General features: G+C 39.8%; 1 protein-coding gene across 1 annotated transcript in view; it reads right to left on the bottom strand.

Annotated features, from left to right (window-relative positions):
- The window catches only part of LOC111269222 (uncharacterized), an 82,831-nt gene that overhangs the window by 33,074 nt on the left and 34,886 nt on the right, over window positions 1–14,871 (bottom strand). The window contains exons 2-3 of the mRNA XM_022848662.2: window positions 13,247–13,339; window positions 7,716–7,850 (exon numbers count right to left, since the gene is read on the bottom strand). Of these exons, the coding sequence (XP_022704397.1) occupies window positions 7,716–7,850; window positions 13,247–13,339 (228 nt within the window). The remainder of the gene's footprint in view (window positions 1–7,715; window positions 7,851–13,246; window positions 13,340–14,871) is intronic.

Here is a 14,871-nt window from a genome sequence, read left to right as displayed (position 1 = left end):
CAATAAGCGATAAAGTCTTATTTTATAGGTGCTGGCCGAACCGATAAGGGCATTGTCATTTTGCCATGATTAAAGCAATATCTTCGTAATCTTCTTCGTCAGGCTAGTTTGGATTCTTCTTTCTTAGGCGTAATAGAGCTTAGACTCGATACTTCGCTTCGTTTTCATTTCATTATATCACAATTCATAACGTGATGGGCTTTATCAAAGTCTTTCGTTACGCAAAAATCTGGCTTTTCACGGATGCTCCTTCGTACAGCTTTTCTGTCGGCTTTAATTACAATGGTTTGGGATAACGCTTTTTAGCGCAGTTCCTCTTTTGAGGTCGACACATGTTGAAAATTCAATTGATTATTTAAAATATAGTTTACAAATACCCGCTCTCTTTGCAGTAGGACAGTACACGGGGCAATGAGGATATAGGGAAATAATTTCTCCCCTAATTTTTTTAACGCGTGCTGTCAAGCCTTAACGGTTTGACAAGTCCAAGATGCTAGACGCGTCTTAAATCCTGCTGGCGTCAATAGGGAATCGATAGTCAGCCATTTTTAAATAGTGCGCTTATTCAACTCAACTGGCAGTATATATATATATAGACACATGAAGAAACACACTTCTTTAAATCCTATACGAACGCAAAATGTAGTTTACATCTCGAGGGTGCAACTGGAGGCACTGGCAAAAGCAAACTTCCAATTTTTTTTTTAATACCCGTGTTTTTATATAATGATGTTTAGCAGTTAAATAAACTGGGTAACAATTGGGATGTCCGAAAGCAGAAACGGCTGCAGTATATCCCCCTGCTATGGAACAATGGGAACTGCTATTTTTTGGCAAGGCCATGCCCTTCTACAGTTTCATCTCAGTTTATAAATTCGATAAGCAGTAGGATCAGGCTCCGTAAAAAACCTGTCGGGCTTAATTATATAGATGCAAAACACAGTATCGCTTCTCATACAGCATGTCTGTTAAAACACTACAAATAACCCTTACATACTGCCCATACATTGAATTTACTCGAATGATTTCCCCTGTGTCTGTTCAAAGGTCGTCAATAACTTCGGTGTGAATGGAATTGCTGCTGCTGCTGCTGCGTCTATAATACAGATAAACATAGACGAAGTGTGCAAAAAAGTTATAAAGATCCATAAACATTTCATTGATGAATATCTTACAATAATAAGTTTCGATATCAGTCTACGCGCGAACAATAAACATGAACTTTATATGCGCCCGAGTCGTATGGTAAAAACAAGTTTCGCTCTTATATTCTAACCCCGTTTCCTGTACCGTGATCCCATATTGATTGAGCGAGGACCCATTCTGTGATCTTCCTTTGGGACCGTTCTTGATCGCCCCTTTACAATTCAACATGTCAATGTGTAACTGAGCAATTCAGCAAACGTAAACTGAGGTATCTCGCGAGTTGTATCTAATACTGTTTAGCGTCTGATACTTGGACAATCAACACATTTCCTAGTGAGTCGTTCTATTCATTCGACTTTCCGGGTAGACGATCGATATATTCAAAAAGTTACGGTTACTATGTGTGTGTTTTTCCTACTCTGCGCATTGCGCCGACCATCTATACGGAACAGCCATAAACTATACATATACCGAGTTATGCTGTCATATGAGCAAAAATAACAATTTCCAGATGTGTCGTATATAACGATAATGGCACAGATGTCGTGACAGCCAGCTACCATTGAGTTACTTGTCAATAGTGTGTGTACACCTTTATGCAACAATTCCAATTCGCTAACAACAAGAGCTAAGGTAAAGGGTGGAAAATAATGACATGTGCGATGGAACCAGGTGACCGTGCAAAGCCTCATTTCTGGATATTTAATGGCTGAAGGTTGAAAAGATGGACGTCGATCTTCGCAGCGCAGGGGAAAATTTATCTTCAGATGTTTATTAGATAATCCAGCTACTTTTCTCCAAGCGCTCTTTATAGTAATGACTGTAATTTTTCATCTTCGCTCCTACGGAAAAACCGGACGTAAGGTCTAAGTATTAGATTTCCAAATTGTAGCATTATTAAAATCAAAGGTTTACCTATACTTTAGGGGTTGTTTACAACACATCATAAACAGATTTATTTGGATAATTTACCTGTTTCTTTTTTCTGTTCTGGTTATGTACTCAGTGAGCTTTAGCTAGCCCAAACAACAGCTTTGCGCGTTGTAAGTTTCGTAAGTTAACCGAGTACATTAAATGTCTCAAGTCCTATCAGATGTACTTCTCTCGTAAGTCAGGAATTGAATCAACGACCTTTCATTGGCTACTTCTCGGCCTCCTTCGACTCTACTGTTCAGTGGATTCTAATTCCAAATTACTTTATCATGCAGTTAACATCAATTAGAACTCTTTAGACACTGACAAGTACCACACGGCAATTTTCCTACGATGTATTAGATGACTGTACGGAAAGGGGTGCATTTATTTGGTCAGCCTGTGATTTTGTTTCCGTTATTCCGATTTGAAAAATATCGTGCTGAGATATTAATGAACAGTTATATCCTGTCTGCTTAGCTCGAATCCAGTACTCTTCATAGCCTACGTGTTTTCTTTCGACTACGAACAGCTTCTAAGAGAGGAGCGATGATGATCTTAATAGTACATCATGGCTACGCGTCAAACAGTATCGTGCGCAGCAATTGCCGACGTCTGCTACCATCGCTGGCCACAGATTCTCATGCTGCCTCTGTTACCGTTGTTCCTGTAGCGTAATGACCGAAGCAGTTCTTTAGGTCCCAGACGACCAGGAACAGGGTGAAAGCTAAGAAGTATTGTTGGCGCGTTATTCGAATCGTCTAAAGTTACATGCTGATGTTGCGAAACATCAGAAACGCTGTTACCTACTAGTTAGAGAACGTTTGTTGACTGCTAACTTACGATGTTACAAAAGTAGGATCGCGAGTACAACGTACAAGAAAATAACTTCTATTGAAGAAGTGTTCCATAGAGAGTTATAGCACACGTGGCAATAATGATCCTGCCTTAGTTTTTTTCCGTTGATCATTGGTGGGTCCTCACAAACGCCCAGCGACGTTCCACTTCTCGAATCGAATAAACTGGAAAAATTACTATTAGCAAATGCACAGATACACGTATAGGCGGACAAACAGAACTGGGACTTCCTATACGAAGCATGATATAGTAACACTAATAACGAGTGTCTTAGCGACTTGCCCACATTGAACCCGTCCACAGATACGTCAGTCTGATCAGACAAGGAAGGGGTGGGCTCCAGAACTGTGATTTATCGCCGCTATTATCAAATCGTCGTTTAAATTCTATTTGAAAAGTGCTAATCCGTTTCCATTCCGTGAATGAAAATTTCAGACGTCATATACAGTCTACGGATAGACACCCGTTATTGCACCGAAATACAGAAAATAAAACAATCACTTATTACTTAGACGATGCGTTTAAAGTGATTGCCATAAATACATATTAGTAGAAGCGCGTTACGACGCAAATAACTGACACTGCTTATATAGCGTAATAGTTTTTTTTTTTTTTTTTTTTTTTTCACTTGGAAATATTTGATCGATAAAAGAAACTCGCAGAGTAGAACCTTCGTACCCGCATCTTTTTAGTATAATATATATGGATAAACTGATAGGGATCCACCACATGACGAATAATTTATGATTATATCACAATCGCCTATTTGTTTGGTGGCATTCGGCGTCAGACGACGGTAAAGGAGCTGTGTTCCTCTAAATTTACTAATCGATCAGCCATAGAAAGGAGAAGCAAGCTATTAACACTCCTATAGATATTATACGAACATGGATCGCAACTGAAGTTTACCTATTGGTGGTTTAATATTCTACTTGAAACTAGTTTCATCTTTGTCGTTTCAATGGACACCTATAAATTGTATGCGCTTAAGGCGCACTCCTCATTCAAATAGACTTTTTACTTAGATTATGTAAAAATTTAATCGAATAACAGGAAATTATACAAAGTATGATTGTGCTGTGTGTATTTTTCGTATAAGCACGCGCTGACCACTCAGCAGTAACTATTGTATAACATTCTGACGATAGTACTTGTTAAATGATTTAATTTTCGTTCACAGTATGTTCGCGAATGAAACAGAAGATGGTGTCAAATCGGTCTGGGTCACTATCGGCCGCTTGGCACTTGATTGAAATTTGACAACGTTACAAAACAACGCACAGAAGGACAATTTATATATTTATTTTTTTTTGTTTCGCTCTGTCGGGATTGTTCATCGTTAGTTGCTGCTGGCGTTGAGCCTAAACTGCTACAAGACATATATATGTATATATATATATATATATGTATGCGGCGCGTCGTTCGCGGCTCTTTCAGCGGTGATGCTAGCGCCGCAAGTAAGATCGATTTGGTGTTAAGTGACTTGAGCAAGTACGGCTCGAGAACAGAATAACAACGAAATGAGCGGTCTACGCCACGACAACAGCCACAGCAGACGCCGTAAACAATAACAATACTAACAATATTAACGTTATGTTTCCATAACGGCTGCTGTACAGTGGCCACGATAGCTACCGCCTTTATGGAATACCCTCGTCTATGGTCGAATTTCTTAGTGACGATTAGCTACTGTATAAACCGTAAGGACAACATCAACGGTGCCAGTGACGCTGGCAACGTCAGCGGTACCGGCGGGCGTAAGAGTAAAACGATGTCGATAAGACCACAACGATGACGCGGACTAAGTAAAGTCAAACGATGAGAAGATAACGATGATACCATTACTATACACGCACACATAATCCGATACACAAATCAAAGCCAGCCCATGGCTACTATATGACCTGCTCCACGGTGCTCCAATACGAACGACAGTATTGGCACAGACCCAGTAAACGTAACCACTTCTCTGCACCTATAAGACGTTTGTATACGGGTCTGGGTCTCTGTGTGCGTGTAATGTATACGTATATACATATGTATGTTTGATACGTGACTGTCGCAGTATATCCGGTCATATTGTTAATAATTCTATACGTTTATACGGTATGTTTACTTGTAGGTGTGCGTTCAAACACAGAACTCCGTATCAGCAGAGCCATTACCTTGTTGATTGTTGCCACCGGAAGGAAACTCGCAGACAGTCGAATATGTATTTCGAGGGAAGTTGCGGAAGGGAAAATAATTGCATGGATCGAAGCCATTCAAATAATGTGGATACTGTATGATTGCTAATAAGTGGGGTCATTGATTGAGCGTTGGCGCTACGATTTAGTTGACAGGGCTCTTCACGATGTCCTGTGCTATATTGTGGATAGATACAATCGGAGTCCACTTTTTGCAGTCGTTGTAATGCAGTATGAAGACACTTGATTTGTTCATCAATCAAATATATCTCACGTGTACGTCTCTTGTTGTATCTCTCTACTCACGTGTGAGGGAAAACACTAAGAGCTATGCCAATTGTATGTAGATATCATAAATTATATTTACTTTAGATAGCTGAGTCTAATTCGCCTTAAAAGTATCATAAATGCTGAGCTAACCGCCATGACGAGCGGAAGTGCAAAAAAAAATCTAGTAACCCATTCCCAGCAGAAGATAGTACCCTAACAACGACTACAGGTGTCAGCCCATCGATGATTTATCGTTCACGTATTTTCTCTAGGCATGGCAAATGCTGATGCAGAAAACGGTTCCGTATTCATGTTGGTGCAGCGCCGCAGTGCAGTATCAAAAATATTGCAAAGGCTGGCATTGATGAGTCGTTAATTAGCGAAGTTTTTTTTCAACTTCAACCAAATAGAACTTACACACAGAAAAGGCATCTTTTGCGTTAGTTGTTATTATTCGTCAATATCAGTCGAGTTAGGGTAAACGCAGGAAAGGATCGAAAGGTGGAATTCCATCATCTATTATTTATGCTTCTAAAAGTTCTATGAATCTCTAAAATAATTTGAAGGAGCGTATCATGCGCTAGAAGGACTTCCAGTGATTCTTCGATTCTCGTGAAGAGCGAACGTATGGCCTATAGAGAGAGACAGGTAGTTCTTTTCATCTCACGTTTAGATAATGGAGTGGAGAACTTTGTCCTGACTCATTGGCAGACGATGGCACTGCAATTCAACTATGAAGTCGCAGTAAGGCTGTCGAGTTGTATAACAATGCATTTGATCCCCGCTATTAAAACCGCTCGCTTATTAGGGGCGAAAAAATTAACTAAACATAATAGACAAAATGCGCCGCAGAGATCGATAGTCTAACTGACCGTCGAATACTTTGACAGGGTTTATTTTTGTAAAAGTCTTTCAAACTGAGCACTGAGTTTTGCGTATGGACGTATGTTCCGTGCAATTAAACCTTTCCGTTAACAAGTGATAAATTATAATTTTATATATACGTATAACATTAGGACACTTACAGGCTCTGTGAACTCAAGCTTATTAACTTGAATTCGTTTTACTCTATTTGTTTACCCTACTCTTCGTTGAAGGTTACAGCCTTGGCACCTATTGATCATGCATAAAGAAGCTTCATTCCGCGCACGTTAGCTGTGCTAGTTTTAATTATGCAATATCATAATTTTTAATTAGCTGAAATTAATAAATTGACTGATAACATAGCATAGGTCCCAGTAGAGTCTTTAATTACCTGAAATAGATAGAAGGATAGAAGGTCCCAATGGAATCAAATGGCCGTTTGACCTTTGTTTGGGGTCGAAACGATTTTATCGCATTGGTCAATTCGGGCAGGTATTTGTGTGGGGCCACACTAAATTCGTATGAATAATTGACGTTCTTTAATGAGACCATTCAATATATGCTCTGGTAATTTTTAGTCCTGAGTGGACTTTTGCGATATGGGATGGGGTGCGTGTCAAGAGAACAATGCGTTAGAGAAAGGGTATGGTCATATTCTGGACGAGATGCTGGGTCGGTTCTCCTTGCATCTCGTAGTCAGTGGAAAATTGCAGTAGGACTCGAGTAAGATCCGGCCACACCGGATTCCGCGAACATTGATCGGCCTCAACAGGCCTCTGCTTGGCCATGGTAGAGCACTGGGAAGATTTTTTCCAAATCTCTCTCTAGTCCAGATGCTTTTGTAGAAACTTTTGGGTAAGTGTGCACTGGGACAAGTATTCTCTGCTATGTCTCCATGCACCGCCATATTGTGCATTACACCTAATTTCAAGGTCTGTTTACTGACATAAGAAAGCTTATAGGTTTTTAATGTAGCAAAAGAAAAAATGGAGCGGGCGCTTTTTAACCACCACTTAGACGACTTCCTGTAACAGTGACGAATCAGGTAAACGATGATTATAATCACCTACTCCACAACGCAGGTGGGTCGGGTATTCGGAGATATTTTTGTTTCTCGTAAACGATAGGAATTGTTTACGCGCCTAGTATATATATATCGCTGAATAATAATATGCCATCTTAATGAATCGAAGGGAAGCGTCACAACAAATTAAAATATTTTCAATAAGGACTGGTTGAAATACAGTGATCTTTATACCTTTCGTTACGTTCATATTAAAATAGATGGCCTTGTTCGTTTGATTCGCGTTCATTAGGTGTGCCAGCAACTGCTATATGATTCAAATTGATAAGTGTGAATAAGCTTAAGCAGAGCCTGTTACGGACGTTGTGAAACGTCTAAGTGTGTTCTACTTTGTGTAGTTAAAAAAAAAAAAAGAAAAAACCAATAACAAATACGTTCTACCAATATCTCCTTACCAACAGAAGAAGCCGCCCCTTTCCTTAGCAGGGTAATGTTCAATCCGTCGCCTAAAAACGAGTTATTTTCGTCTTCGATTTCCAGCAACAGCCAACACCATTCGGCCGAAACGTATACTTTTTCCATTACGACTTCTGAAAGAAGTGACGACACAAAAAAAAATCATATTAAACATATTCGAAGTATTAAATTGGCATGTGTAGCGGAGGGCAAGAGGAACGAAGCTAGACAGGGAGCCAAAAACAAATTGTCTTAATAATTCTTTGCCAATCTTTATTGAATGATCGCTTCTCTATGTTCTGCCCCGATGCTAACCATACGCGTTACCAAAGTAAAACTCTCAAATAATAACCTAGCCTGCAGACCAGTATCAAAACTAGGCCAGTACTTAGGCCTGTTTTGGCATCGCTCAATTATATTCGTCGTAAAGCAGATATTCGTTCGGTAGTAGTAACACAATTATTATTTACGCATTCAGTACCAAACGACATTGTAGGATAATACGTAAAAACAAGAAGAAGTCAAGCCGGAGCAAGGGATAATAGCGTCGCACCTGGCGCCGCTTAATTATACAGTGCGAAACAGGCTATGGGCAATGCTAATCTGTAGTTAGACAGCTGTTGAAACTGTGTGAGATTTGTTTATCTTAGAACAGCACGGGTCTGGAACCATTTGAACGAGCGTTTACCTTGTCTAGCTCAGTTTGGTACGAGAAGCCCATCTGACATAGCAGCACGAACTCTAGTATTTCCATTACTAAATTCACTGTGGCATCAAGCTATTCATCATGAGTTAATGGAAGGTTAGTTCGCATCGCAGTACAGACTCATATATATTCTGGTCTAAATGGAAAAACAAGGACTAGCAACTCTCTATGCCTGTACTACGTCTATGTCGAAAGAAACCACTTGAAATCCAGATTTGAGATAGAAAGAATATTTTTTTTTAAATCAATGTAATGGCTCAAGCACTCGAAAAGGATCTGATAAGGTAGGACAGGCCTAGCGTGCATCTGCCCAACCGCTTGTCTACCTTCATTTTTTACTTTTCATGGGCAAAAACGGGTGGCATTAAGTCTAATGTTTACCACCAGGTAAACTTGAGTCACGCTAATCTTTGGCTGTATTCATGATTTCATGTGTAAACGTCACTTCCGTATATAAAAATTTGTATAATTAGCAAAATAGATGTCCGATTTATGGTACTTGACACTGAAGGCATAAAAACTATCCAGCTAACAGATGCCAAGAGCCTGTTTTGAAAGGCTAAAATGGTAAAATCAACTTTGGCCAGCTTTCAACATTTTTCTCATTGGATCCGTGAGTAGTCTTTTATTTATTTTTTTTTGTAGGCATTTTTTGTTAGCAGCAGTCACTAACTTCCGGTAAGTTAGGGTAACCAAATTGAGTTAGTGGGTCACGACGTACGTCTAGGTCCACATGACTCCTTAAAATTGTTATGGATCTAGCGTAAACAGGCCAATGTGGTTTGGTTATACTGGATAATCATAACTATTAACCTATCACTTTAAAGCATTCGTGTTCTGGTTTTTTGGTTGGAGAAACCGTCTACGATTTCAATTGTTTCGTTCGTCTCAGGAAGATCTGAAAAGTAATTTTACAGCTTCGAGAGCCATTATTTTGTAACAATTGATATGTATAGAATGTTAAATTTCACATTTACAGTCCTGAACTGGTGAATTATCACAGAAATTATAATGACCAACAATGAGTCAATGGGAGATAGTTGTAATTTTTTAACCATAATGTGCTCTAACATCTCTGTGTGAAATTACTGTGAAATTTAAACTTAAAAAGTACGGACCGGGGGGTGGGGGGGTGGAGTGGGGTATATTTTTTATCGGACTATGGCCGAATCATTAGTAAGTCGCCTTGTGCTCCCCTTCGTTTCAAATGAAAACTGGAGTTGGAGTCGAGTTAGGTAGGGTGTCGTTTTTGCCGTTGTAAATTTACGCTAAATCGTCCGTAGCTGGCTTGGCAGAGTTTTTCGCGTCTTTCGGTACAATCGTATCTGGTAACAGGCCTGCCAGAAATAACTTCGGACCTACATAGAGCAGTACTGACGAAATGATTGAGTTACGTCTGCTCAACTTTTTAACAACTTCAACAACACCTGACCCTGACTAGTATTTACGATCTCTTTTCAATTTTTGCATACACGATCATGTAAACAAAATGAGGTGATTCATCTCAATTGATCAACATCGTCGATGTTTCGTCTGCTGTGAAAAAATTTTAACTAGCCGCTATTCTTTTCATGGATGGCCTTTTGGGGCGATTGAGGGTCCGATACAGGCTCGAAAATGGGCATCTTACTCTTTTTACGAACAGGCTTGAAAATGTTAAAGGAAGAAGACGGCAATACCATGCGATAATTGTGGTTTTTACAGTGATTGAGACCAGACAAATGGTAGCTGGTAAACGCTTACAGTATAACAACTAAAACATAACTGTCTGAGAAAAAAAAAAAACGAAATTGCCTTATTTATGTTAACTTCATATAGGGTAGATGAAAACAATCTTCACATAATGAAGACTGTTAGCTTAGACACAACCTAGTTTTTACGGAGAGGTATCGTGCTTGTGTCTTTTATCTATGATACATAACGGTAAAAACGGCTTTGGGATAGGCCCCTATATTTAGAAGCCTTAACCCCGCAAAGATTCTAGTTTATTGATGACATTTAATAGAATTTATTGATAAGTGGATATAGCCAGGCACTTCCAGCCGGGTAAAGACATAGCCATCGTGTAATTTTTAAAGTCCCCAGTTATTACTGAGTATCTTGGTTTATGTCGTAAGCGGACAGACACCATCCAACTATCAGCGCCACTGAAACAAAACAGATTGCAGCTCACTTACTTATGCGTAGATTAAATGGCATGGATTTAAATATAATGGCCGATAGAATGATCTTCAACTGACAGATTATTAGCGAAGGCCAACTTCGATAAGACGGTACGCGTACCGAATTCAGTATCAGTCGCAATAAGTAGTAAATACGATGGCTCATTCAAGTGATTCCTTGTAGCAGAAAACGGAAGAAACAAACATATCTGTTACATGACAGCGCAATGAACTACAATGGCAGAAAGCCCCTTGATGGTATTCCCAGAAAATGTATCAAGACTGTTGCCGTGAACATCGTCGCCGCGCAAATTTTGTTCTGCTACTAACAATATATGCAGCCACACCCAACAGAATCAATAATATAGGGAACAAATGGTAGGCTATCAAAAACATCAGAGAAAATAACAGGGCTGAGATTAAATCAGCCAAGAAAGCGAAATTTAATACTAGCTCAATTAGACTAAAGGCGGTACTTGTTTGTATAAACAAAACATAAACACACACCAGCGAGTTCAATCCAGAGATAACGCATTTATCTTTGATTTGGCAGAGGTTCGTTCGAGTACCCCTTGGTTTTAGCCTGGACTCGACAGGGACAAGTTTTTCGAAGATCAAAAATCGACGTTTGCTTTACACAAACTTCTAAGGCACTCGGTACTGTTCTGTTGACTATCCGCTAGATCAGTATAACTTACCGCTAAACGAAAAAGTAGATGGTACTCAATCTATTATCAGAAAGCGACCCATTTCGTACATTGCAGTTTGAGCTTTCCGTATGTAAAAGATTTGGGTATCGCAACCAAATCGATAAACTCTTTTGAGACCGTACCGAAACATAGCGCAGCAGTATTCTAATAGCGTGCCTCGTTTTCGCTGTGAGGTTTTGTAACCAGGTGATGATATAAACTCATCGGTCCTTCGAATTATATAGTGTACACCGAATTCGATACGGAACCTTGTCTGCGGCGGTTGCGTGTAAATAGCTTTCTTCACCCGTTGACCGCGGACGCATCTCTGGGGCTTTCACAGTAGGAATAGAGCTCTCCCAGAACGATCACCCACACAGCCAGCTAGCTAGCCAATCACAATGAAAGAACAGCACCAAAATGGCCTTGTTAGCGACAACAAAGCCTAGTGGACCCCCCTTGATTTGGTTAAAATGATTTCTCTACATTCAGATATACGGATCTGTCTTCTGTACAGCGAACATCGTTTCACCATTTGGCGCTCGGAGGTTACGCTCATATCTTACGTTAGAGCTTTAATGGTAGCAAAAGTAAGGCAAAAAGGTTCTTTGGCCTCATCCAGTTACAACGCACGTAGACTTTCGTCGATTACGCGCCTGTGCTTCCACATGACCATGGGATCGTCTACAATTGAATCAGGCCAAGCCTTCATTAAGCCATAGACAACAGTGGTGTGCGGCCTAAATTTGCCAAAACGTGTAACTCGACTCTAACCCAATTACAGCTGTTTTTCTAATTTATATTTTCAAATTAAGTCTGACCTGAGTACATCGTATTATCATTAGTATTTGTTAACTCCAACGTGACCCACGTAAATAGATCAATGAGTTTTACGTTTATTGTAACAATCGCTTGCTTGAGTAATCCAATCAACATACTCATCTCCTCTAGATACGCCGGGTGTTTGTGAGGCTATAGATATAGTCTTACAAACTTATACTGTTTTACATTGACCATTTCAAGCCAAAACTGAAATAACTATTCTCTATATTTCAAAGTAGTATTACTTAAGTACAAAATGCACCTCCTATCTGGTAACACATAAACCATCACTGAGTTTCCAGGCGAGAAATTGTCATAAATAATGTTCGTATATCTACATTTAAAGTAAATCGATAACGATGACAGTCCCGGCAAATGCGTTAAATTTTCCATTTTATTTTTGCCGAATGGCCAAAAAATGTAGGTGGTTCGCTGTTGCTATGGTAAGATATGATGCCTATGCTGTTCAATGGTACCGGTCGATTTTCTCGGTAACTTGTAGCAATAGGGTCGTTGATAGTGAAAATCCCAGTCGATCGTTTTGTCAGACGTCAGCAATTCATTAATGTACGATTCTGTTCTAGTTCTACTAAATACATTGTATCACTTTTTCTTGTCGTGGGTCTGGCCCTTGCCAAAAATCGTATAGCATTTGTTTTTTTTTGTTTTTTTTACTTTAGTCGCACATCAATGTAGCAGACTACCCACCTTTCATCGAGACTGCCAAAAAATGAAAGCAACAAAAGTGTTTTTCAACCGTTTCCTCTGATACTGCATCACGACCATAAACAAACAGTACGATTTCCTTTATCTGGACAGCATTTATGTTTTAACCATAATGAAACTTTAAAATATAGCCGTCATCTTCAAAAAGTTTCATCTTAAATTTGAGTGAAATCATTCCAGTAGCTTTAGCATGTGTACTAGTGTCAAATACCGCTTTGCAAGTACCACCAGGGTCGACCCGTTGCGACCAGAGCCGATATCTATGAGTTTGAAGCCATATAGCTAGAAAAACAATCAACACCTTTTCAATAGCGAAACACCTATTTGGGGCATGGACGACTAGACATGCACGGGCGCAAGCAAAGCACAATTGTGGCTGTAGTTATAACGTGCTGAACTAAATTAAAAAGTACAAACATTCTTACCATTTTTAAGCAGGACACGGAACGAGTCCTTCGTCCTAAGATGGTCGACGGCCTCTTGACGTAACGTATATTCCAGCAGGGTTCCGCCTCCATCTAGAACCAAAATACGCACCCACGTAAGAATAGACGAACATACATTGATACACACATTATTTTTGGATTACCCCGGGAAGTCTTTTTCCGTCAACGAGAACAATGGGCAGCATAACACAGAAGGTGTAGGTGAGTGAGCATTTCTGGTAAAAAAAAAATACAGGGGCAGCGTTGGTCTTATGTGGGTCACGATAGTTTCCTGTGGGTGGTTGTGGTGGTATGATTCATTTTCAAAATGTTATAACTCAGCCGCATTTCCACCCATTTACCCCAGGTCCTGTTCAGACGGAGTAGAAGACGAGTATCATTTACTCTATGATTAGTTAAGACCGCTATACAACAGGGGCGATATTATCAACAAGCATTGTCCTTTCTGCCACTAAATGCATGACTTTGAGGCCCGGAATCCCCATCAGGCATCGGATCGTACTACTGTTGCTACTCGTATGGTTCAAACTGTGACTGCTGGTGCTAATACTGATGTAACAGTTTTGTTACATAAGTTAAGAGATTAGATGCACATAAACTTAGAACGTACTAGGCTGACGGCATATTCATGACGGTGTCAATGGCCTTCTTACCCGCTAACCTACATGTACTTTACGCTGTGTAAATATAATATAGGATACATAAAGCACTCGAGTTTTGAAGTTTGAAAAGGACCGCAGATTACATAATGATAAAGATGTATCGACCTACTATCAGTTGTGTCATAGATTTGACGGAGCTTAGGTGAGGTATAGTAATGTACATCTGCGTACTTTACTTTGCTATTATTAGTGGAATCTTAATCTAATAGAGGTGAAACACATGAAAATGAGAGGTCTATATTTAAAAAAAAATTATAGACAACAAATAGATACTATGTCCTACAATGCAACTAATTAAAATGGGGGATATTTACAATGCTCTATCGACCGCCTGACAGAGACACTGCGCTGAACATTAAACTGGCCATTAGCGAGAAATCAGTTACCTTAGGTTAACTAATACCGTCCGAATTAGCCCATCGACTTTGGGTAATTATATATCATGAGTATGTGCAGAATAGTCTAGTTTGAGGAAAGCGTAGCTAGCGCGCGCATCCAACGGAAATCGTCGTAGTGGCGTGCGCAAGACTAGGACCGGAACCTATCCTATCAGTACCTATAGGCGCCTTGTGCCTTGGGTAGGCTAAAAGCTAAAAAATTTCGAGGCAACTCTGTCGGCGAATCAGATATTACGATTTCCAGGACGATGTTGCTGTATATTTGAATGTATATTCTTCACGTTACAAATACCGTACAATCCGATAAACATGATCATATATTAAGTCAGTGTGTGAAACCGGCATTGAGTATTTATCTAGTGCTTTAAAGCCTTTCATGCAAGCTCTGTCTGTAATTTACAAAGCGAGTCGAAGCCGTATTTAAGGGCAAGCACTAAACGACCCGAATCGTTCTGCACTACCAAGTCATCATGTTTCGTCTAATGTTAGCTGTTCCAAAGGCTGGAGCTTGGGTGGTCCCGCTCGCCTTAACTAACTCGACCCA

Source organism: Varroa jacobsoni, unplaced genomic scaffold (genome assembly GCF_002532875.2).
Source record: "Varroa jacobsoni isolate VJ856 unplaced genomic scaffold, vjacob_1.0 scaffold_1365, whole genome shotgun sequence".
In the NCBI taxonomy this organism is placed as follows: Eukaryota; Metazoa; Arthropoda; class Arachnida; order Mesostigmata; family Varroidae; genus Varroa; species Varroa jacobsoni.
Note: the sequence above shows the minus strand (reverse complement) of the source record. Positions and strands in the feature narration are given on the sequence as shown.